This window comes from Oncorhynchus kisutch, unplaced genomic scaffold, assembly GCF_002021735.2.
Source record: "Oncorhynchus kisutch isolate 150728-3 unplaced genomic scaffold, Okis_V2 Okis09a-Okis19a_hom, whole genome shotgun sequence".
In the NCBI taxonomy this organism is placed as follows: domain Eukaryota; kingdom Metazoa; phylum Chordata; class Actinopteri; order Salmoniformes; family Salmonidae; genus Oncorhynchus; species Oncorhynchus kisutch.
In genome coordinates this window covers 5,596,515-5,618,531 of record NW_022261985.1, presented here as the reverse complement: position 1 = coordinate 5,618,531, position 22,017 = coordinate 5,596,515, and the positions used below count along the sequence as shown (strand labels likewise).

Here is a 22,017-nt window from a genome sequence, read left to right as displayed (position 1 = left end):
GGGCCAGGGTTAAGAGCGTTGGGCCGGGCCAGGGTTAAGAGCGTTGGGCCGGGCCAGGGTTAAGAGCGTTGGGCCGGGCCAGGGTTAAGAGCGTTGGGCCGGGCCAGGGTTAAGAGCGTTGGGTTAAGAGCGTTGGGTTAAGAGCGTTGGGTTAAGAGCGTTGGGTTAAGAGCGTTGGGTTAAGAGCGTTGGGTTAAGAGCGTTGGGCCTGGGTTAAGAGCGTTGGGCCTGGGTTAAGAGCGTTGGGTCTGGGTTAAGAGCGTTGGGTCTGGGTTAAGAGCGTTGGGCCGGGGTTAAGAGCGTTGGGCCGGGGTTAAGAGCGTTGGGTCTGGGTTAAGAGCGTTGGGCCGGGCCAGGGTTAAGAGCGTTGGGCCGGGCCAGGGTTAAGAGCGTTGGGCCAGGGTTAAGAGCGTTGGGCCAGGGTTAAGAGCGTTGGGTTAAGAGCGTTGGGTTAAGAGCGTTGGGTTAAGAGCGTTGGGTTAAGAGCGTTGGGTTAAGAGCGTTGGGTTAAGAGCGTTGGGTTAAGAGCGTTGGGTTAAGAGCGTTGGGTTAAGAGCGTTGGGTTAAGAGCGTTGGGTTAAGAGCGTTGGGTTAAGAGCGTTGGGTTAAGAGCGTTGGGTTAAGAGCGTTGGGTTAAGAGCGTTGGGTTAAGAGCGTTGGGCCAGGGTTAAGAGCGTTGGGCCAGGGTTAAGAGCGTTGGGCCAGGGTTAAGAGCGTTGGGCCAGGGTTAAGAGCGTTGGGCCAGGGTTAAGAGCGTTGGGCCAGGGTTAAGAGCGTTGGGCCAGGGTTAAGAGCATTGGGTTAAGAGCGTTGGGCCAGGGTTAAGAGCGTTGGGCCGGGGTTAAGAGCGTTGGGCCGGGGTTAAGAGCGTTGGGCCGGGGTTAAGAGCGTTGGGCCGGGGTTAAGAGCGTTGGGCCGGGGTTAAGAGCGTTGGGCCGGGGTTAAGAGCGTTGGGCCGGGGTTAAGAGCGTTGGGCCGGGGTTAAGAGCGTTGGGCCGGGGTTAAGAGCGTTGGGCCGGGGTTAAGAGCGTTGGGCCGGGGTTAAGAGCGTTGGGCCGGGGTTAAGAGCGTTGGGCCGGGGTTAAGAGCGTTGGGCCGGGGTTAAGAGCGTTGGGCCGGGGTTAAGAGCGTTGGTCCAGGGTTAAGAGCGTTGGGCCAGGGTTAAGAGCGTTGGGCCAGGGTTAAGAGCGTTGGGCCGGGCCGGGCCAGGGTTAAGAGCGTTGGTCCAGGGTTAAGAGCGTTGGTCCAGGGTTAAGAGCGTTGGTCCAGGGTTAAGAGCGGTGGTCCAGGGTTAAGAGCGGTGGTCCAGGGTTAAGAGCGTTGGGTTAAGAGCGTTGGGCCAGGGTTAGGAGCGTTGGGCCAGGCCGGGTTAAGAGCGTTGGGCCAGGGTTAAGAGCGTTGGGCCAGGGTTAAGAGCGTTGGGCCAGGGTTAAGAGCGTTGGGCCAGGGTTAAGAGCGTTGGGCCAGGGTTAAGAGCGTTGGGCCAGGGTTAAGAGTGTTGGGCCAGGGTTAAGAGCGTTGGGCCAATAAGGTTGTGTATGTGTGTGACCCAGCCTGGGTGGATGGCAAATGGCCTGGGCAGAGAGAGAGAGAGAGCAGAGCACCACTTCAACCCTGGCTGGCCCTGGGGCTTAGCTTTGGCTGACACACTTCTCACTGGTGCACTCATGTGGAGAGAGAGATGGGGGGACAAGAGTGGCTGTCTAGTGGTGCACTCACTGAGACAGAAAGCCGTGCTCCTATAGGCCTAGCCAGACCTATTCACTGAGGTGGACTTCCAATGAGATCAAAGATATAAAACAGTACATCCTGGGTCGGATAAACCTGCAACTTGGGCTCGGAACAACCTTACCTTCTGCTCAGACAGTCTTTTATTTAACAGTTGAAGTCCCATTGAGGACCTTTCCTAAGGGAGAACTGACTGCATTTTTCCATCACCAAAAAAATCCCGTCTGTTACAGCCATAGATACCGTTTTAGTAAGCTACTGTTACAGCCATAGATACCGTTTTAGTAAGCTACTGTTACAGCCATAGATACCGTTTTAGTAAGCTACTGTTACAGCCATAGATACCGTTTTAGTAAGCTACTGTTACAGCCATAGATACCGTTTTAGTAAGCTACTGTTACAGCCATAGATACCGTTTTAGTAAGCTACTGTGCAGAACCACCAGCTGTGTGAATGCTGTAATGTGGGGGTTTATACATGCTTTTATCTATTGACAAACTCCAGGTGATGATTGAAGGTCTATTTAGTGCTGCTGGCCACGACACAGGCTCACCTGCTGTCTGCCGTTTACAGGTGCCAACTGTTCACAGAGAGGGAGGAAAATTGCTGTTTGACGATTCTCTCTGGATGTGGTCATTGTTGAGTATTTCTCTGTAAGTGCTCTCAGAGCAAATTAGGAGTCAAAAAATGTTTTACCTTGATTTATCCTGGTTAGTCTTTGTGATTATAAAACACATGTTAAAAGAGACCCAGATGGCCCCAATGCTACATGCAATTACAATGTTACAAAGTATACACGGATAGAATGTTGTTCAGTGACCTTACTGGACGATCAAGGACATGTGGCATCATGAAGCCATTCATGGTTATACTACATCGTCATTGCAATGTTTTAAAGTATCTACTAATGTGTGAAATGCCTAGTTTGAGAGGTCTTGTTCAGTGTCCTTATTGGATGATCAAGGACAGGTTTTCACCATGGTTACATGGTCAATCATAGATGAACTTAATCAGCCCCATGCAGGTTTGCTGAGGCAATTTATTTTCTCATGAGAGTTGACAGGAAACCAGAGAGTTTGCTCAATACTCATTCTGAAAACAGTACAGTCCTCCCCCTTGCCCCTCAGCAACAGACAGATAGTGAGAGATGACAGTCCAGAACAGCAAGCCACGCACTAGTATTATATAATCCCATGTGTGCTTTAAGTCTGTCCGTGGCGTGCGTTAGCAATCTAAAAACAGCCTACGATAGAATATCTCAGACCAGCCAGGAAGTCCCTTCGTAATTACTTCAAGGTAAACCAAGTCATGCTATGCCACTGATGCTGAATAAAAATGTCCTTGCATTAGTCCCCTTTTCTGGTGACACCAACGCCAGTTCAACCACAGAGCGAGAGAACGTAGAACATTGAAACAGACGAATAGAATACTCGGAGATAATACCGGCCCTCCGTGTTCTGAATCACTTCTCACCAATCAGCTTCTCTGAAATCATGTGCGAGTGCAGTCAGTGGCAGTCAAGACATCGCTGCATCGGTCCATTGCAATATATATATATATATATATATATACACACAGGATACACTGATCACAGAGATATGTGGCCTTGAGTTCAGCATGTCAGGGTGAAATATATGTCTGTACGGTTTATGTTCTGTTTAAGACGTACGAGTTGTAGAACCAGAGTTCAAACGTAAGCGGAGCAGCGCAGACAGACTGTGTGGCAACCAGGCACTGAAGTAGACACAAGTGGATGCTGTTACAGCCAGTCATGTCTGCAACATCCGTCTTCTCTTTGGAAACAGAAACACTACTCTGGCATTAAATAGGAATCCATCTTCATTGCTCAAGCAATAGGGAGGAGTTGGCACACCATGAACAACATAGGCTACATACAACAGCTGCTTGGACCATTCTACCACTGCCAGTCATATGAAGTGTATTGGAACAAACCAAGGCTACTGCATATAGCTCGCTATATAGTGGTATTCAAGATGAGGTTAATCAATAGATGCAAACTAATATTTTGATTAGCTATGTAGCTAAAGATACTGTACTGTACACCGTGTGTGTGTGTCATTAAGCCACAAAGCACTTCCCAACTGTGTTATTCTCACCAGATCATGTTGAAGGATGCACCACGACTACTAGGCACACTTATTAATAAATCAATGCACAGCTCCGCTTTCTCAATAATTATCTGAGAGACTAGTCCAGGACCTGAGCCAGATAAGTGAAGAAGAGTGTTGGCCAGGACACAATTCATCCCAGGTGTATATCTTTATTCATTAAACCGAGCTTCCTCAATGGGACCAGTAGCTTCGGAAATGAAACGTGTAAGTAATGTAATTGGAACACGTGAGCCCAATACATACCAGAAACCTGCTCCCCATAGAAGTGTGTGTCAGTATGACAAGCCTCATCAATAACTCCTCCACCTGTAGTCACAGGGAGGAAGTGTGTCAGTGACAAGCCTCATCAATAACTCCTCCACCTGTAGTCACAGGGAGGAAGTGTGTGTCAGTATGACAAGCCTCATCAATAACTCCTCCACCTGTGGTCACAGGGAGGAAGTGTGTCAGTGACAAGCCTCATCAATAACTCCTCCTGCAGTCACAGGGAGGAAGTGTGTCAGTGTGACAAGCCTCATCAATAACTCCTCCACCTGTAGTCACAGGGAGGAAATGTGTCAGTGTGACAAGCCTCATCAATAACTCCTCCTCCTGCAGTCACAGGGAGGAAGTGTGTGTCAGTATGACAAGCCTCATCAATAACTCCTCCACCTGTAGTCACAGGGAGGAAGTGTGTCAGTGTGACAAGCCTCATCAATAACTCCTCCACCTGTAGTCACAGGGAGGAAGTGTGTGTCTGTGTGACAAGCCTCATCAATAACTCCTCCTCCTGCAGTCACAGGGAGGAAGTGTGTGTCAGTATGACAAGCCTCATCAATAACTCCTCCACCTGTAGTCACAGGGAGGAAGTGTGTGTCAGTGTGACAAGCCTCATCAATAACTCCTCCACCTGCAGTCACAGGGAGGAAGTGTGTGTCTGTGTGACAAGCCTCATCAATAACTCCTCCTGTAGTCACAGGGAGGAAGTGTGTGTCAGTATGACAAGCCTCATCAATAACTCCTCCTGTAGTCACAGGGAGGAAGTGTGTGTCAGTATGACAAGCCTCATCAATAACTCCTCCTGCAGTCACAGGGAGGAAGTGTGTGTCAGTATGACAAGCCTCATCAATAACTCCTCCTGCAGTCACAGGGAGGAAGTGTGTGTCAGTGTGACAAGCCTCATCAATAACTCCTCCACCTGTAGTCACAGGGAGGAAGTGTGTGTCAGTGTGACAAGCCTCATCAATAACTCCTCCACCTGTAGTCACAGGGAGGAAGTGTGTGTCAGTGTGACAAGCCTCATCAATAACTCCTCCACCTGCAGTCACAGGGAGGAAGTGTGTGTCTGTGTGACAAGCCTCATCAATAACTCCTCCTGTAGTCACAGGGAGGAAGTGTGTGTCAGTATGACAAGCCTCATCAATAACTCCTCCTGTAGTCACAGGGAGGAAGTGTGTGTCAGTATGACAAGCCTCATCAATAACTCCTCCTGCAGTCACAGGGAGGAAGTGTGTGTCAGTATGACAAGCCTCATCAATAACTCCTCCTGCAGTCACAGGGAGGAAGTGTGTGTCAGTGTGACAAGCCTCATCAATAACTCCTCCACCTGTAGTCACAGGGAGGAAGTGTGTGTCAGTGTGACAAGCCTCATCAATAACTCCTCCACCTGTAGTCACAGGGAGGAAGTGTGTCAGTGTGACAAGCCTCATCAATAACTCCTCCACCTGCAGTCACAGGGAGGAAGTGTGTGTGTGTCAGTGTGACAAGCCTCATCAATAACCCCTCCACCTGTAGTCACAGGGAGGAAGTGTGTGTCAGTGTGACAAGCCTCATCAATAACTCCTCCTGTAGTCACAGGGAGGAAGTGTGTGTCAGTATGACAAGCCTCATCAATAACTCCTCCTGTAGTCACAGGGAGGAAGTGTGTGTCAGTATGACAAGCCTCATCAATAACTCCTCCTGCAGTCACAGGGAGGAAGTGTGTGTCAGTATGACAAGCCTCATCAATAACTCCTCCTGCAGTCACAGGGAGGAAGTGTGTGTCAGTGTGACAAGACTCATCAATAATTCCTCCTGCAGTCACAGGGAGGAAGTGTGTGTCAGTATGACAAGCCTCATCAATAACTCCTCCTGCAGTCACAGGGAGGAAGTGTGTGTCAGTATGACAAGCCTCATCAATAACTCCTCCTGCAGTCACAGGGAGGAAGTGTGTGTCAGTGTGACAAGCCTCATCAATAACTCCTCCTGCAGTCACAGGGAGGAAGTGTGTGTCAGTGTGACAAGCCTCATCAATAACTCCTCCTCCTGCAGTCACAGGGAGGAAGTGTGTGTCAGTATGACAAGCCTCATCAATAACTCCTCCTGCAGTCACAGGGAGGAAGTGTGTGTCTGTGTCAGTGTGACAAGCCTCATCAATAACTCCTCCTGTAGTCACAGGTAGGAAGTGTGTGTCAGTATGACAAGCCTCATCAATAACTCCTCCTGTAGTCACAGGGAGGAAGTGTGTGTCAGTATGACAAGCCTCATCAATAACTCCTCCTGCAGTCACAGGGAGGAAGTGTGTGTCAGTATGACAAGCCTAATCAATAACTCCTCCTGCAGTCACAGGGAGGAAGTGTGTGTCTGTGTCAGTGTGACAAGCCTCATCAATAACTCCTCCTCCTGTAGTCACAGGGAGGAAGTCTGTGTCAGTATGACAAGCCTCATCAATAACTCCTCCTGTAGTCACAGGGAGGAAGTCTGTGTCAGTATGACAAGCCTCATCAATAACTCCTCCACCTGCAGTCACAGGGAGGAAGTGTGTGTCTGTGTCAGTGTGACAAGCCTCATCAATAACTCCTCCTGTAGTCACAGGGAGGAAGTGTGTGTCAGTATGACAAGCCTCATCAATAACTCCTCCTGTAGTCACAGGGAGGAAGTGTGTGTCAGTATGACAAGCCTCATCAATAACTCCTCCTGCAGTCACAGGGAGGAAGTGTGTGTCAGTGTGACAAGCCTCATCAATAACTCCTCCTGCAGTCACAGGGAGGAAGTGTGTGTCAGTGTGACAAGCCTCATCAAAAACTCCTCCTGCAGTCACAGGGAGGAAGTGTGTGTCAGTATGACAAGCCTCATCAATAACTCCTCCTGCAGTCACAGGGAGGAAGTGTGTGTCAGTGTGACAAGCCTCATCAATAACTCCTCCTGCAGTCACAGGGAGGAAGTGTGTGTCAGTGTGACAAGCCTCATCAATAACTCCTCCTGCAGTCACAGGGAGGAAGTGTGTGTCAGTGTGACAAGCCTCATCAATAACTCCTCCACCTGCAGTCACAGGGAGGAAGTGTGTGTCTGTGTCAGTGTGACAAGCCTCATCAATAACTCCTCCTGTAGTCACAGGGAGGAAGTGTGTGTCAGTATGACAAGCCTCATCAATAACTCCTCCTGTAGTCACAGGGAGGAAGTGTGTGTCAGTGTGACAAGCCTCATCAATAACTCCTCCTGCAGTCACAGGGAGGAAGTGTGTGTCAGTGTGACAAGCCTCATCAATAACTCCTCCTGCAGTCACAGGGAGGAAGTGTGTGTCAGTATGACAAGCCTCATCAATAACTCCTCCTGCAGTCACAGGGAGGAAGTGTGTGTCAGTATGACAAGCCTCATCAATAACTCCTCCTGCAGTCACAGGGAGGAAGTGTGTGTCAGTGTGACAAGCCTCATCAATAACTCCTCCTGCAGTCACAGGGAGGAAGTGTGTGTCAGTGTGACAAGCCTCATCAATAACTCCTCCTGCAGTCACAGGGAGGAAGTGTGTGTCAGTGTGACAAGCCTCATCAATAACTCCACCTGTAGTCACAGGGAGGAAGTGTGTGTCAGTGTGACAAGCCTCATCAATAACTCCTCCACCTGTAGTCACAGGGAGGAAGTGTGTGTCAGTGTGACAAGCCTCATCAATAACTCCTCCTGCAGTCACAGGGAGGAAGTGTGTCCAACATGCGGTGGAAACTCATTTCATTGAAAACACACTAAAACCCTTCCAAGTGAAGTGTGTGTCATGCATCATATGTGCCAACCTACAGTGAGAACATGTCACATTAGAACAGATGAAGGATAAAACCCAGGTGGAAGTGGACCTTATATGGAACCGTGTGTGTGTGGAAAACACCAGGTTGATGGAGAACTCTAGCTGAACTCACTTCCTGCCAAGTCCCAAGTTAGTGAATGTACTCTTCCCTCTGGACACCTACAGCATGATCACACACACACACACACACACTGTGTCTCTCATTCCTCTGCGTTGCAGTCAGTCTCACATACACTAGGCCTGTATGTGTCTGTGTGGTTTGTTCTTTATGGTCTCAGTCGATCAAAGCTCATGTTTGATCACTATGGAGGAGGACTCCACGTCCTCATCCACCTCCCCTCCCCCCGGGGGCAGGGAGTTTAACAACACACAGAATTCCCCCCCCCCCCCCCCCCCCCCCACACACACACACACACACACAGAGAGAGAGAGAGAGAGAATCCACACACCCACAGAGAGAGAGAATCCCCCCCACACACAGAGAGAATCCCCCCACACACACAGAGAGAGAGAGAATCCACACACCCACAGAGAGAGAGAATCCCCACACACAGAGAGAGAGAATCCCCCCACACACAGAGAGAATCCACACACCCACAGAGAGAGAGAATCCCCCCACACACAGAGAGAATCCCCACACAGAGAGAGAGAGAATCCCCCCACACACAGAGAGAATCCACACACCCACAGAGAGAGAGAATCCCCCCACACACAGAGAGAATCCCCCCACACACACAGGAAGCCCCAGCGCTACTCCCCCAGCCCCTCCAGAGACTTTAAAAAACAGTGTAGGAAAACAAGGAAGCATGTTCTACTTGATGTCTTTAGTCTTTACTGACGGGTCCATTGATTTCTGCAACATACAAACAGGTCTGTGTTGTGTAGGAGGAGGAGGAGGAGGGTTGTCAGAGAGGGTCTGTGACCCAAAAAGGCACCATGTTCCCTATATAGTGCACTACTTTTGACCAGAGCCCCCATAGGGCCCTATTCCCTACATAGTGCACTACTTTTGACCAGAGTCTGGTCTGTTCATAAGTAGTGGACTATATAGGGAATATGGTGCCATTTGGGATGCAAGCAGTTTCCAAGAGGAGTGGACCAACCAACACGGCTGAGCATGTCACTACACGTGCTGCTGATGATGGGAGAAGGGGGGGGGGGGCAGCACTCTCCAAAAGGCACAGGCGGGCTCCAAAACAAATGCTAGTGGTAGCAGTTAGGGTCCAAGGGAATTCAGCTCCAGGCCTGGAACGCCAAAGTACTCCTGGTTTAGTTCATTGGTTGATTGAATCATGTCTCTGATTGGCCAGAGAGTCTAATCATCTGGCGATGTCATCACCGGGTTTTAATTAGTCTGATTAGAAGGAGTGAGAGAGAAAGAAACCCAGGAGACTTGTAGTCCTCCCGGACTGGACTGTCCCTGTTGTAGCAGGACAGAAACTGAAGAGAGGAGAATCAGCATATACAAAAATATCCTTTAGAATCGAATTTACAAAAAGAGCGCTTATTATTACACAATCTTGAGCCCGTTTGCCATCTCAGCAAGAGGACGGCGCTATGCCAGGTCCAGCTGATTCAAAACCTTTACACGTCATTAGAACAAAACCCTGCAATATTTGCTAGAACAAGAGGGCAAATCATTTACAGTAGGAGGAACATTGGGGAGAGGGAGGGGTGTCATGGACAGACTAGTTACATCTTCTGTTAATACGAATATTTAGAGGGAGCACATTAAATATTATATACCTAGTTGTCCTGTACATGTAGAAAACAATGCATATATAGCTATCGAGAAGTTAGCAACAGGAAATGGATCGAAATAATCTAACAGTAGTCCTCTGTCCCTTAGTGATACATGTCTTCTTCTGTAATGGCATAATACAAGTCTAAAAGTACAGAAGAAAGGAAAGGATTTTTATGGAATAGAAAACTAAAAACTAAAAGATGAATCAGGATCCAATGTGACGAACTGTTTCGGACTAAAAGTCAAATCCTCACTTGCACTTAAGACAAATTCTCTCCCATTCACATCTTCATGACTAAGTGAAAATTCAACTTCAGTGGAAGTTAGGATTTGCCCCCAAAGGGAATAAGGCAGGTTTGTATGGTCCCAGCAGAGAAGGAGATAATTGTACATCCCAAATGACACACTATTCCCTAAGTAGTGCACTACTATTGACCAGAGCCCTATGGTCCCTGGTCAAAAGTAGTGCACTATATAGGGAATGGAGTTCCATTTGGGAAACACTTAATAGCACCAGCACACAGACAGCCCCTGGCAACTGGCACAAGTACAGCAGAAAGGTGTACCGTTGCATCCTGGGTAGATTATCTAAATTGCTTTGCAGATTGTGTTTTAGGCTTGGTCTCAAATGGCACCCTGTTACCTACATGTACAAGACTCTGGCCAAATATACAGTGCACTATATAGGGAATAGGGTGCCATTTCACATCTACCCTATTAGTTAGGAAAAGGTGTCAGTGTCCAAGGATGGGACAGCACCCAGTCATCTCCTTCATACACAGTGGCCCTTGTAAGAGACACGGTGAGGATCAAGGAGGAGGGTGGAGGAGGGCAGTGAAGGGGGCTATAGGTAGAAGCCATGATCATGTCCACTGTGTAGGGGGCTCCCTGGGTCCTTTGGGTTGTGTGCAGCGGTTACCGTATCCTGGAAGACAAGAGAAGAACAGTGTTATGATTAAAGCGCTTGGGTCTTTTTCAGGCCACGTCACCTGACCAGGAAACATTCTGGTTCTTGGTTGTGGTTATATGTTATGACTAGAGACCAGCGTTGTCCTGGTCAGGAACAACTCAGGTTCTTGGTTGTGGTTATATGTTATGACTAGAGACCAGCGTTGTCCTGGTCAGGAACAACTCTGGTTCTTGGTTGTGGTTATATGTTATGACTAGAAACCAGTGTTGTCCTGGTCAGGAACAACTCAGGTTCTTGGTTGTGGTTATATGTTTTGACTAGAAACCAGCGTTGTCCTGGTCAGGAACAACTCAGGTTCTTGGTTGTGGTTATATGTTATGACTAGAGACCAGCGTTGTCCTGGTCAGGAACAACTCAGGGCCCTAGTTATAGTAAACAACTATAGACACAACATGACCATATTTACTATCACTTTCCCTCCTCCTGTCACTCACCCATCTCTGAGGAAGCCTTGCTCTGTGCTGTGCTGTCTGCTACTGTGGTGTTGGTAGGTGATGTTTCCAGTCCTGCTGCATCTGAAATCTTCTTACTCTTCTCTCCTGATGGTTCTAGAACACACACACACACACACACACACACACACACACACACACACACACACACACACACACACACAGTGTCAGGTTTCTCTGTCACGCAGTAACACACACAGTGTCAGGTTTCTCTGTCACGCAGTAACACACACAGTGTCAGGTTTCTCTGTCACGCAGTAACACACACACACACACACACACACAGTGTCAGGTTTCTCTGTCACGCAGTAACACACACACACACACACACACAGTGTCAGGTTTCTCTGTCACGCAGTAACACACACACACACACACAGTGTCAGGTTTCTCTGTCCCGCAGTAACACACACACACACACACACAGTGTCAGGTTTCTCTGTCACGCAGTAACACACACACACAGTGTCAGGTTTCTCTGTCACGCAGTAACACACACAGTGTCAGGTTTCTCTGTCACGCAGTAACACACACACACACACAGTGTCAGGTTTCTCTGTCACGCAGTAACACACACACACAGTGTCAGGTTTCTCTGTCACGCAGTAACACACACAGTGTCAGGTTTCTCTGTCACGCAGTAACACACACAGTGTCAGGTTTCTCTGTCACGCAGTAACACACACACACAGTGTCAGGTTTCTCTGTCACGCAGTAACACACACACACACACACAGTGTCAGGTTTCTCTGTCACGCAGTAACACACACACACAGTGTCAGGTTTCTCTGTCACGCAGTAACACACACACACACAGTGTCAGGTTTCTCTGTCACGCAGTAACACACACACACACACACACACACACACACACACACACACACACACACAGTGTCAGGTTTCTCTGTCACGCAGTAACACACACACACACACAGTGTCAGGTTTCTCTGTCACGCAGTAACACACACAGTGTCAGGTTTCTCTGTCACGTAGTAACACACACACACAGTGTCAGGTTTCTCTGTCACGCAGTAACACACACACACACAGTGTCAGGTTTCTCTGTCACGCAGTAACACACACACACACACACAGTGTCAGGTTTCTCTGTCACGCAGTAACAAACACACACAGTGTCAGGTTTCTCTGTCACGCAGTAACAAACACACACAGTGTCAGGTTTCTCTGTCACGCAGTAACACACACACACACACACAGTGTCAGGTTTCTCTGTCACGCAGTAACACACACACACACACACAGTGTCAGGTTTCTCTGTCACGCAGTAACACACACACCACAACACACAGTGTCAGGTTTCTCTGTCACGCAGTAACACACACACACACACACAGTGTCAGGTTTCTCTGTCACGCAGTAACACACACACACCACAACACACACAGTGTCAGGTTTCTCTGTCACGCAGTAACACACACACACCACAACACACAGTGTCAGGTTTCTCTGTCACGCAGTAACACACACACACACCACAACACACACAGTGTCAGGTTTCTCTGTCACGCAGCAACACACACACACACACACACCACAACACACACAGTGTCAGGTTTCCCTGTCACGCAGTAACACACACCATAGCACACACACACAGCTGTTCCTTTAATAAATGCCTACAGTCTTATCATTTCAGGGTCATTTGTGGAACAGTGTACACCTCCAGCAGACTAACTAGGAAACCTAATAAAACCAAGCAGGCTAAAAGATAAGCTTGGAGAAGTGTCAGATGAATACTACATTGGTAATTAGGTTACAAAGTCGGGAGCAGAGAGGCAGTCTGACTCCAGACCTGACAAAACTCCTTCCAGACACAGACAGACAAAACTCCTTCCAGACCAGACAGAACTCCAGACCAGACAGAACTCCAGACCAGACAGAACTCCAGACCAGACAGAACTCCAGACCAGACAGAACTCCAGACCAGACAGAACTCCAGACCAGACAGAACTCCAGACCAGACAGAACTCCAGACCAGACCTTTTAGATCATTTAATGACATCAATGATTCATTTTCATGGAGATCTGTGCAGAACAGAGTGATGTTCCCCAGCCAAACCCCTGCTCTCTCCTAATCACCCATCTGAACAGAGTGATGTTCTACAGCCAAACCCCTGCTCTCTCCTAATCACCCATCTGAACAGAGTGATGTTCTACAGCCAAACCCCTGCGCTCTCCTAATCATCCATCTGAACAGAGTGATGTTTTACAGCCAAACCCCTGCTCTCTCCTAATCACCCATCTGAACAGAGTGATGTTTTACAGCCAAACCCCTGCTCTCTCCTAATCACCCATCTGAACAGAGTGATGTTTCCCAGCCAAACCCCTGCTCTCTCCTAATCACCCATCTGAACAGAGTGATGTTTTACAGCCAAACCCCTGCTCTCTCCTAATCACCCATCTGAACAGAGTGATGTTTTACAGCCAAACCCCTGCTCTCTCCTAATCACCCATCTGAACATCAGAACAGAGTGATGTTTTACAGCCAAACCCCTGCTCTCTCCTAATCACCCATCTGAACATCAGAACAGAGTGATGTTTTACAGCCAAACCCCTGCTCTCTCCTAATCACCCATCTGAACATCAGAACAGAGTGATGTTTTACAGCCAAACCCCTGCTCTCTCCTAATCACCCATCTGAACATCAGAACAGTGATGTTTTACAGCCAAACCCCTGCTCTCTCCTAATCACCCATCTGAACATCAAACATCAGAACAGAGTGATGTTTCCCCCTCAGGAGACTGTAAAGATGTGTCAGGGGTCCTGAGATCATCAGACAGCAGAACAGAGTGATGTTTCCCCCTCAGGAGACTGTAAAGATGTGTCAGGGGTCCTGAGATCATCAAACAGCAGAACAAAGTGATGTTTCCCCCTCAGGAGACTGTAAAGATGTGTCAGGGGTCCTGAGATCATCATAAGGTTCTACAGCTGCACCATCAACTGGTTGCATCACTGCCTGGTTTGGCAACTGACCGTAAGGCTCTACAGAGGGTAGTGTGTACGGCCCAGTACATTACTGGGGCCAAGCTTCCTACCATCCAGGACCGATATATCAGGCTATGTCAGAGGAAGGCCCTAAAAATTGTCAAAGACTCCAGCCACCCTAGTCATAGACTGTTCTCTCTGCTACCACACGGCAAGCGGTACCGGAGCGCCACGTCTAGGTCCAAGAGGCTTCTAAACAGCTTTTCCCCCCAAACCATAAGACTCCTGAACATCTAGTCAAATGGCCACCCAGACTATTTACATTCCCCTCCCCCTCTTTACACCACTGCTACTCTGTTGTCATCTATGCAGTCATTATAATAACTCTACCTACATGTACATACTACCTCAACTAACCGGTGCCCCCCCACACCACTGCTACTCTGTTGTCATCTATGCAGTCATTATAATAACTCTACCTACATGTACATACTACCTCAACTAACCGGTGCCCCCCCACACCACTGCTACTCTGTTGTCATCTATGCAGTCATTATAATAACTCTACCTACATGTACATACTACCTCAACTAACCGGTGCCCCCCCACACCACTGCTACTCTGTTGTCATCTATGCAGTCATTATAATAACTCTACCTACATGTACATACTACCTCAACTAACCGGTGCCCCCCCACACCACTGCTACTCTGTTGTCATCTATGCAGTCATTATAATAACTCTACCTACATGTACATACTACCTCAACTAACCGGTGCCCCCCCACACCACTGCTACTCTGTTGTCATCTATGCAGTCATTATAATAACTCTACCTACATGTACATACTACCTCAACTAACCGGTGCCCCCCCACACCACGGCTACTCTGTTGTCATCTATGCAGTCATTATAATAACTCTACCTACACGTACATACTACCTCAACTAACCGGTGCCCCCCACATCAACTCTGTATCGGTACCCCCCTGTATATAGTCTCGCCATTGTTATTTCACTGCTGCTCTTTAATTACTTGTTACTTTTCTCTCTTATTCTCCTCCGTATTTGTTTGAAACTGCATTGTTGGTTAGGGGCTCAGCATTTCACTGTTATACACCTGTTGTATTCAGCATTTCACTGTTATACACCTGTTGTATTCAGCATTTCACTGTTATACACCTGTTGTATCAGCATTCACTGTTATACACCTGTTGTATTCAGCATTTCACTGTTATACACCTGTTGTATTCAGCATTTCACTGTTATACACCTGTTGTATTCAGCATTTCACTGTTATACACCTGTTGTATTCAGCATTTCACTGTTATACACCTGTTGTATTCAGCATTTCACTGTTATACACCTGTGTATTCAGCATTTCACTGTTATACACCTGTTGTATTCAGCATTTCACTGTTATACACCTGTTGTATTCAGCATTTCACTGGTCTACACCTGTTGTATTCAGCATTTCACTGTTATACACCTGTTGTATTCAGCATTTCACTGTTATACACCTGTTGTATTCAGCATTTCACTGGTCTACACCTGTTGTATTCAGCATTTCACTGTTATACACCTGTTGTATTCAGCATTTCACTGTTATACACCTGTTGTATTCAGCATTTCACTGTTATACACCTGTTGTATTCAGCATTTCACTGGTCTACACCTGTTGTATTCAGCATTTCACTGTTATACACCTGTTGTATTCAGCATTTCACTGTTATACACCTGTTGTATTCAGCATTTCACTGTTATACACCTGTTGTATTCAGCATTTCACTGTTATACACCTGTTGTATTCAGCATTTCACTGGTCTACACCTGTTGTATTCAGCATTTCACTGTTATACACCTGTTGTATTCAGCATTTCACTGTTATACACCTGTTGTATTCAGCATTTCACTGGTCTACACCTGTTGTATTCAGCATTTCACTGTTATACACCTGTTGTATTCAGCATTTCACTGTTATACACCTGTTGTATTCAGCATTTCACTGTTATACACCTGTTGTATTCAGCATTTCACTGGTCTACACCTGTTGTATTCAGCATTTCACTGTTATACACCTGTTGTATTCAGCATTTCACTGTTATACACCTGTTGTATTCAGCATTTCACTGTTATACACCTGTTGTATTCAGCATTTCACTGGTCTACACCTGTTGTATTCAGCATTTCACTGTTATACACCTGTTGTATTCAGAATTTCACTGTTATACACCTGTTGTATTCAGCATTTCACTGTTATACACCTGTTGTATTCAGCATTTCACTGTTATACACCTGTTGTATTCAGCATTTCACTGTTATACACCTGTTGTATTCAGCATTTCACTGGTCTACACCTGTTGTATTCAGCATTTCACTGGTCTACACCTGTTGTATTCAGCATTTCACTGGTCTACACCTGTTGTATTCAGCATTTCACTGGTCTACACCTGTTGTATTCAGCATTTCACTGTTATACACCTGTTGTATTCAGCATTTCACTGTTATACACCTGTTGTATTCAGCATTTCACTGTTATACACCTGTTGTATTCAGCATTTCACTGTTATACACCTGTTGTATTCAGCATTTCACTGTTATACACCTGTTGTATTCAGCATTTCACTGTTATACACCTGTTGTATTCAGCATTTCACTGTTATACACCTGTTGTATTCAGCATTTCACTGTTATACACCTGTTGTATTCAGCATTTCACTGTTATACACCTGTTGTATTCAGCATTTCACTGTTATACACCTGTTGTATTCGGCGCATGTGACTAATAAAATTTGATTTGATGTTTTACAGCCAAACCCCTGTGCTCTCCTAATCACCCATCTGAGAGGGAGGGCCAAACCCCTGTGCTCTCCTAATCACCCATCTGAGAGGGAGGGCCAAACCCCTGTGCTCTCCTAATCACCCATCTGAGAGGGAGGGCCAAACCCCTGTGCTCTCCTAATCACCCATCTGAGAGGGAGGGCCAAACCCCTGTGCTCTCCTAATCACCCATCTGAGAGGGAGGGCCAAACCCCTGTGCTCTCCTAATCACCCATCTGAGAGGGAGGGCCAAACCCCTGTGCTCTCCTAATCACCCATCTGAGAGGGAGGGCCAAACCCCTGTGCTCTCCTAATCACCCATCTGAGAGGGAGGGCCAAACCCCTGTGCTCTCCTAATCACCCATCTGAGAGGGAGGGCCAAACCCCTGTGCTCTCCTAATCACCCATCTGAGAGGGAGGGCCAAACCCCTGTGCTCTCCTAATCACCCATCTGAGAGGGAGGGCCAAACCCCTGTGCTCTCCTAATCACCCATCTGAGAGGGAGGGCCAAACCCCTGTGCTCTCCTAATCACCCATCTGAGAGGGAGGGCCAAACCCCTGTGCTCTCCTAATCACCCATCTGAGAGGGAGGGCCAAACCCCTGTGCTCTCCTAATCACCCATCTGAGAGGGAGGGCCAAACCCCTGTGCTCTCCTAATCACCCATCTGAGAGGGAGGGCCAAACCCCTGTGCTCTCCTAATCACCCATCTGAGAGGGAGGGCCAAACCCCTGTGCTCTCCTAATCACCCATCTGAGAGGGAGGGCCAAACCCCTGTGCTCTCCTAATCACCCATCTGAGAGGGAGGGCCAAACCCCTGTGCTCTCCTAATCACCCATCTGAGAGGGAGGGACAAACCCCTGTGCTCTCCTAATCACCCATCTGAGAGGGAGGGACAAAACCCCTGTGCTCTCCTAATCACCCATCTGAGAGGGAGGGACAAACCCCTGTGCTCTCCTAATCACCCATCTGAGAGGGAGGGACAAAACCCCTGTGCTCTCCTAATCACCCATCTGAGAGGGACAAGCCAAACCCCTGTGCTCTCCTAATCACCCATCTGAGAGGGAGGGACAAAACCACATCTGAGACTGACTGAGGCCCAAATGGCACTCTATCCCCTTCATAGTGCACTACTTAGGACCAGGGCCCATGCACTGTATAGGGAATAGGGTTCCATTTGGGATGTATCCTAGGGCTTATGTTAGGTTATGAGACCCCCCCCCCCCATTTAGCCTAAACACTGAAGAGATGAGCCACCTACCTCTCTCTGCTATCTGTGCCTGTGTACTCCTCTGCTCCTGTGGAAAGAGACAGAGGACAGAGATTAATAACAGGGCTGAAGAAGAGATGATGGAGGAGAGAGACGGAGGACACAGATTAATAACAGGGCTGAAGAAGAGATGGAGGAGAGAGACGGAGGACACAGATTAATAACAGGGCTGAAGAAGAGATGATGGAGGAGAGACGGAGGACACAGATTAATAACAGGGCTGAAGAGATGATGGAGGAGAGACGGAGGGCACAGATTAATAACAGGGCTGAAGAGATGGAGGAGGAGAGACGGAGGACACAGATTAATAACAGGGCTGAAGAGATGGAGGAGAGATGATGGAGGAGAGATGATGGAGGAGAGATGATGGAGGAGAGATGATGGAGGAGAGATGATGGAGGAGAGATGATGGAGGAGAGACGGAGGACAGATTAATAACAGGGCTGAAGAGATGATGGAGGAGAGACAGAGGAGAGAGACGGAGAGATGACGGAGGAGAGACGGAGGAGAGACGGAGGAGAGAGACGGAGGAGAGATGATGGAGGAGAGACGGAGGAGAGACGGAGGAGAGACGGAGGAGAGACGGAGGAGAGATTATGGAGGAGAGACGGAGGAGAGATGGAGAGACTGAGGAGAGATGATGGAGGAGAGACGGAGGAGAGATGATGGAGGAGAGACGGAGGGCGTATCTCAAGGGAACATATAAAGCAGCCTAAAGCAGTTGTTCCTGTCTAGAACCAACACACCTCAACCCATCATCAAGCCCTTAATGACTTGAATCAGGTCTGCTAGTACTGGGCTGGAACTAAACCCTGCACACCCCGTGGGTCGTCAGAAGCAGGACTGGAGAACAGAAGAGACGGAGAGAGGTTTGTTTCTATAAAGCTGGTGAGAATGGTGTTCACCTGAGGAAAACCTGCTCCTTTTCCTGACTGGTCCTCTGAGATACTCCAGTCTGATAGTCCTGGTGCCTTCAACTCTGATGGGTCTGGAGATGGACAGAGAGAGAGAGGAGAGAGAGAGAGGGAGAGAAAGAGGGAGAGAGAAAGTAAAAGACTAGAGAGAGAGAGAGACTTCCATAGAGAGACACCGTACCTCTATATATTTGGGAGCCTCAAAGTGCCAGGCTTCTAGGCTGCGGACACAAGAGCATGTCTGTCATGTCTGGCCACGAGACGTCTCTTTTCAACAGCCTTTATGTACCCCTGACTTCCTCATTCATTCCATTGTAGCTGTTCTTACATGGTGGAGGTCATTTAAACACCAAATACGACTGTTCCATCGACCAACCCCCGTCTGTCTCCTCAGCTCTTAATGGTTGACCCTGCCCTTCCGGTCTTCATTGTGTGTTTAAGACTAGTTGGAAACGTATATATTCTGTCTTGGGACCTTTCTATATTATTGTTATATTAACGTTGACCTGCATGTTGGAGTTTGGAGCCCAAGAGTTTCACTGGACCGTGTGCATGTGACTAATAAACTCTCATTTGATAAATGTCATGAAGACACAGCGCACATCAACACACAATCTAATGAGAGCATGTTCATTCCAGAGAACGTTAACTCTGCTCTCCATCCCCGTCTCGCTCCATCCATTCATCCTCCCTCCCTTCACAGCAGCACAGGGCTGAGGCTGCCCTCCATCCCCGTCTCGCTCCATCCATTCATCCTCCCTCCCTTCACAGCAGCACAGGGCTGAGGCTGCCCTCCATCCCCGTCTCGCTCCATCCATTCATCCTCCCTCCCTTCACAGCAGCACAGGGCTGAGGCTGCCCTCCATCCCTGTCTCGCTCCATCCATTCATCCTCCCTCCCTTCACAGCAGCACAGGGCTGAGGCTGCCCTCCATCCCCGTCTCGCTCCATCCATTCATCCTCCCTCCCTTCACAGCAGCACAGGGCTGAGGCTGCCCTCCATCCCCGTCTCGCTCCATCCATTCATCCTCCCTCCCTTCACAGCAGCACAGGGCTGAGGCTGCCCTCCATCCCAGTCTCGCTCCATCCATTCATCCTCCCTCCCTTCACAGCAGCACAGGGCTGAGGCTGCCCTCCATCCCTGTCTCGCTCCATCCATTCATCCTCCCTTCACAGCAGCACAGGGCTGAGGCTGCCCTGCAGGCAAGGGGTTCATTACAGTTGAACGAGGAGGGGGATTCAGAGAGGAACCATTAGTGGACAGTGAGGGGTGGGACTCTGGTTTGAGCGGAGCGGGGTTATTTGACATAGCCCTGCTGGCACAAAAAGATCCTTAACCAACTCAGAAGCTAATTTGATGAACAATATTTGTGCCACCTTGGTAATTGTGACACTGCATTATCATCAACAAACAAAAACAAACTTGCATTGAGAACCCGTCAGTAGCCCTGCTGCCTGTGGTAACAATAACGCAGCTATGATGACAAGTTGTAGCTGGGGAAACGTCCATAAACATTAACCCCTCAGAGCTGGACCCAGTTGGACTCTGCTTATAATGATCTCTAGAATTAATTATCTGGCGGTCCTGCAACGTCTGCCCTTGGGCCTAATGACATCATTAGGCCTTGGGCCTAGTATCAATGTCAGTCAGGTACTGCTGCTGGGGATATCAGACATAGGACCAGGAGTTTTTCAGACCATCTGAGCTGATCTGTTAAAACTCAGGGCCCTAGTTGTACTTGTAGACTATACCTGGGGCCTGAAGTACTTCCTGGTCTGGTCACATGATGAAAACCTCCTGGCTCTATGTACGTCCCTAATAGAAGTTGAGTGGTGTGATGATGTAACACTAAGGAGTTGTAACACTAAGGCAGCCAATCAGTTGGTGTGACGTTGTAACACTAAGGCAACCAATCAGTTGGTGTGACATTGTAACACTAAGGCAGCCAATCAGTTGGTGTGACATTGTAACACTAAGGCAGCCAATCAGTTGGTGTGACATTGTAACACTAAGGCAGCCAATCAGTTGGTGTGACGTTGTAACACTAAGGCAGCCAATTAGTTGGTGTGATGTTGTAACACTAAGGAGTTGTAACACTAAGGAGTTGTAACACTAAGGAGTTGTAACACTAAGGAGTTGTAACACTAAGGAGTTGGAACACTAAGGAGTTGGAACACTAAGGAGTTGGAACACTAAGGAGTTGGAACACTAAGGAGTTGGAACACTAAGGAGTTGGAACACTAAGGAGTTGTTACACTAAGGAGTTGGAACACTAAGGAGTTGTTACACTAAGGAGTTGGAACACTAAGGAGTTGTTACACTAAGGAGTTGTTACACTAAGGAGTTGGAACACTAAGGAGTTGTAACACTAAGGAGTTGGAACACTAAGGAGTTGGAACACTAAGGAGTTGGAACACTAAGGAGTTGGAACACTAAGGAGTTGGAACACTAAGGAGTTGGAACACTAAGGAGTTGGAACACTAAGGAGTTGGAACACTAAGGAGTTGGAACACTAAGGAGTTGGAACACTAAGGAGTTGGAACACTAAGGAGTTGGAACACTAAGGAGTTGGAACACTAAGGAGTTGGAACACTAAGGAGTTGGAACACTAAGGAGTTGGAACACTAAGGAGTTGGAACACTAAGGAGTTGGAACACTAAGGAGTTGTTTTGGGCAACTTCAATGCTTTTTTTATTTTAATTTAACTAGGCAAGTCCGTTAAGAGCAAATTCTTATTTACCCTGGCAAACCCTAACCCGGCCAAACCCTAACCCGGACGACGCTTGGCCAATTGGGACTCCCAATCACGGCCGGTTGTGATACAGCCTGGAATCGAACCAGGGTCTGTAGTGACGCCTCTAGCACTGAGATGCAGTGCCTTAGACCGCTGAGCCACTCGGGAGCCGGTGGTGTCTGGCTTACATCTACAGACTGGATATATACTGCAGAGAATCAGAGTTGACTTAACTAAAAAGCTCGTAATTTCATTTCCGTGCTCTCTCATCAA

General features: G+C 48.0%; 1 protein-coding gene across 4 annotated transcripts in view; it reads right to left on the bottom strand.

Moving 5' to 3' along the window:
* Window positions 1-8,705: 8,705 nt before the first annotated feature.
* Window positions 8,706-22,017, bottom strand: part of LOC109885974 (tyrosine-protein phosphatase non-receptor type 12) — an 89,590-nt gene continuing 76,278 nt past the window's right edge. For all 4 annotated transcript variants that reach the window (XM_031815212.1, XM_031815213.1, XM_031815214.1 and 1 more), the window contains 4 exons: window positions 19,002-19,084; window positions 18,088-18,124; window positions 11,045-11,158; window positions 8,706-10,565 (listed from right to left, as the gene is read on the bottom strand). In XM_031815212.1, the coding sequence (XP_031671072.1) occupies window positions 10,504-10,565; window positions 11,045-11,158; window positions 18,088-18,124; window positions 19,002-19,084 (296 nt within the window). In that variant the 3' untranslated portion in view covers window positions 8,706-10,503. The remainder of the gene's footprint in view (window positions 10,566-11,044; window positions 11,159-18,087; window positions 18,125-19,001; window positions 19,085-22,017) is intronic.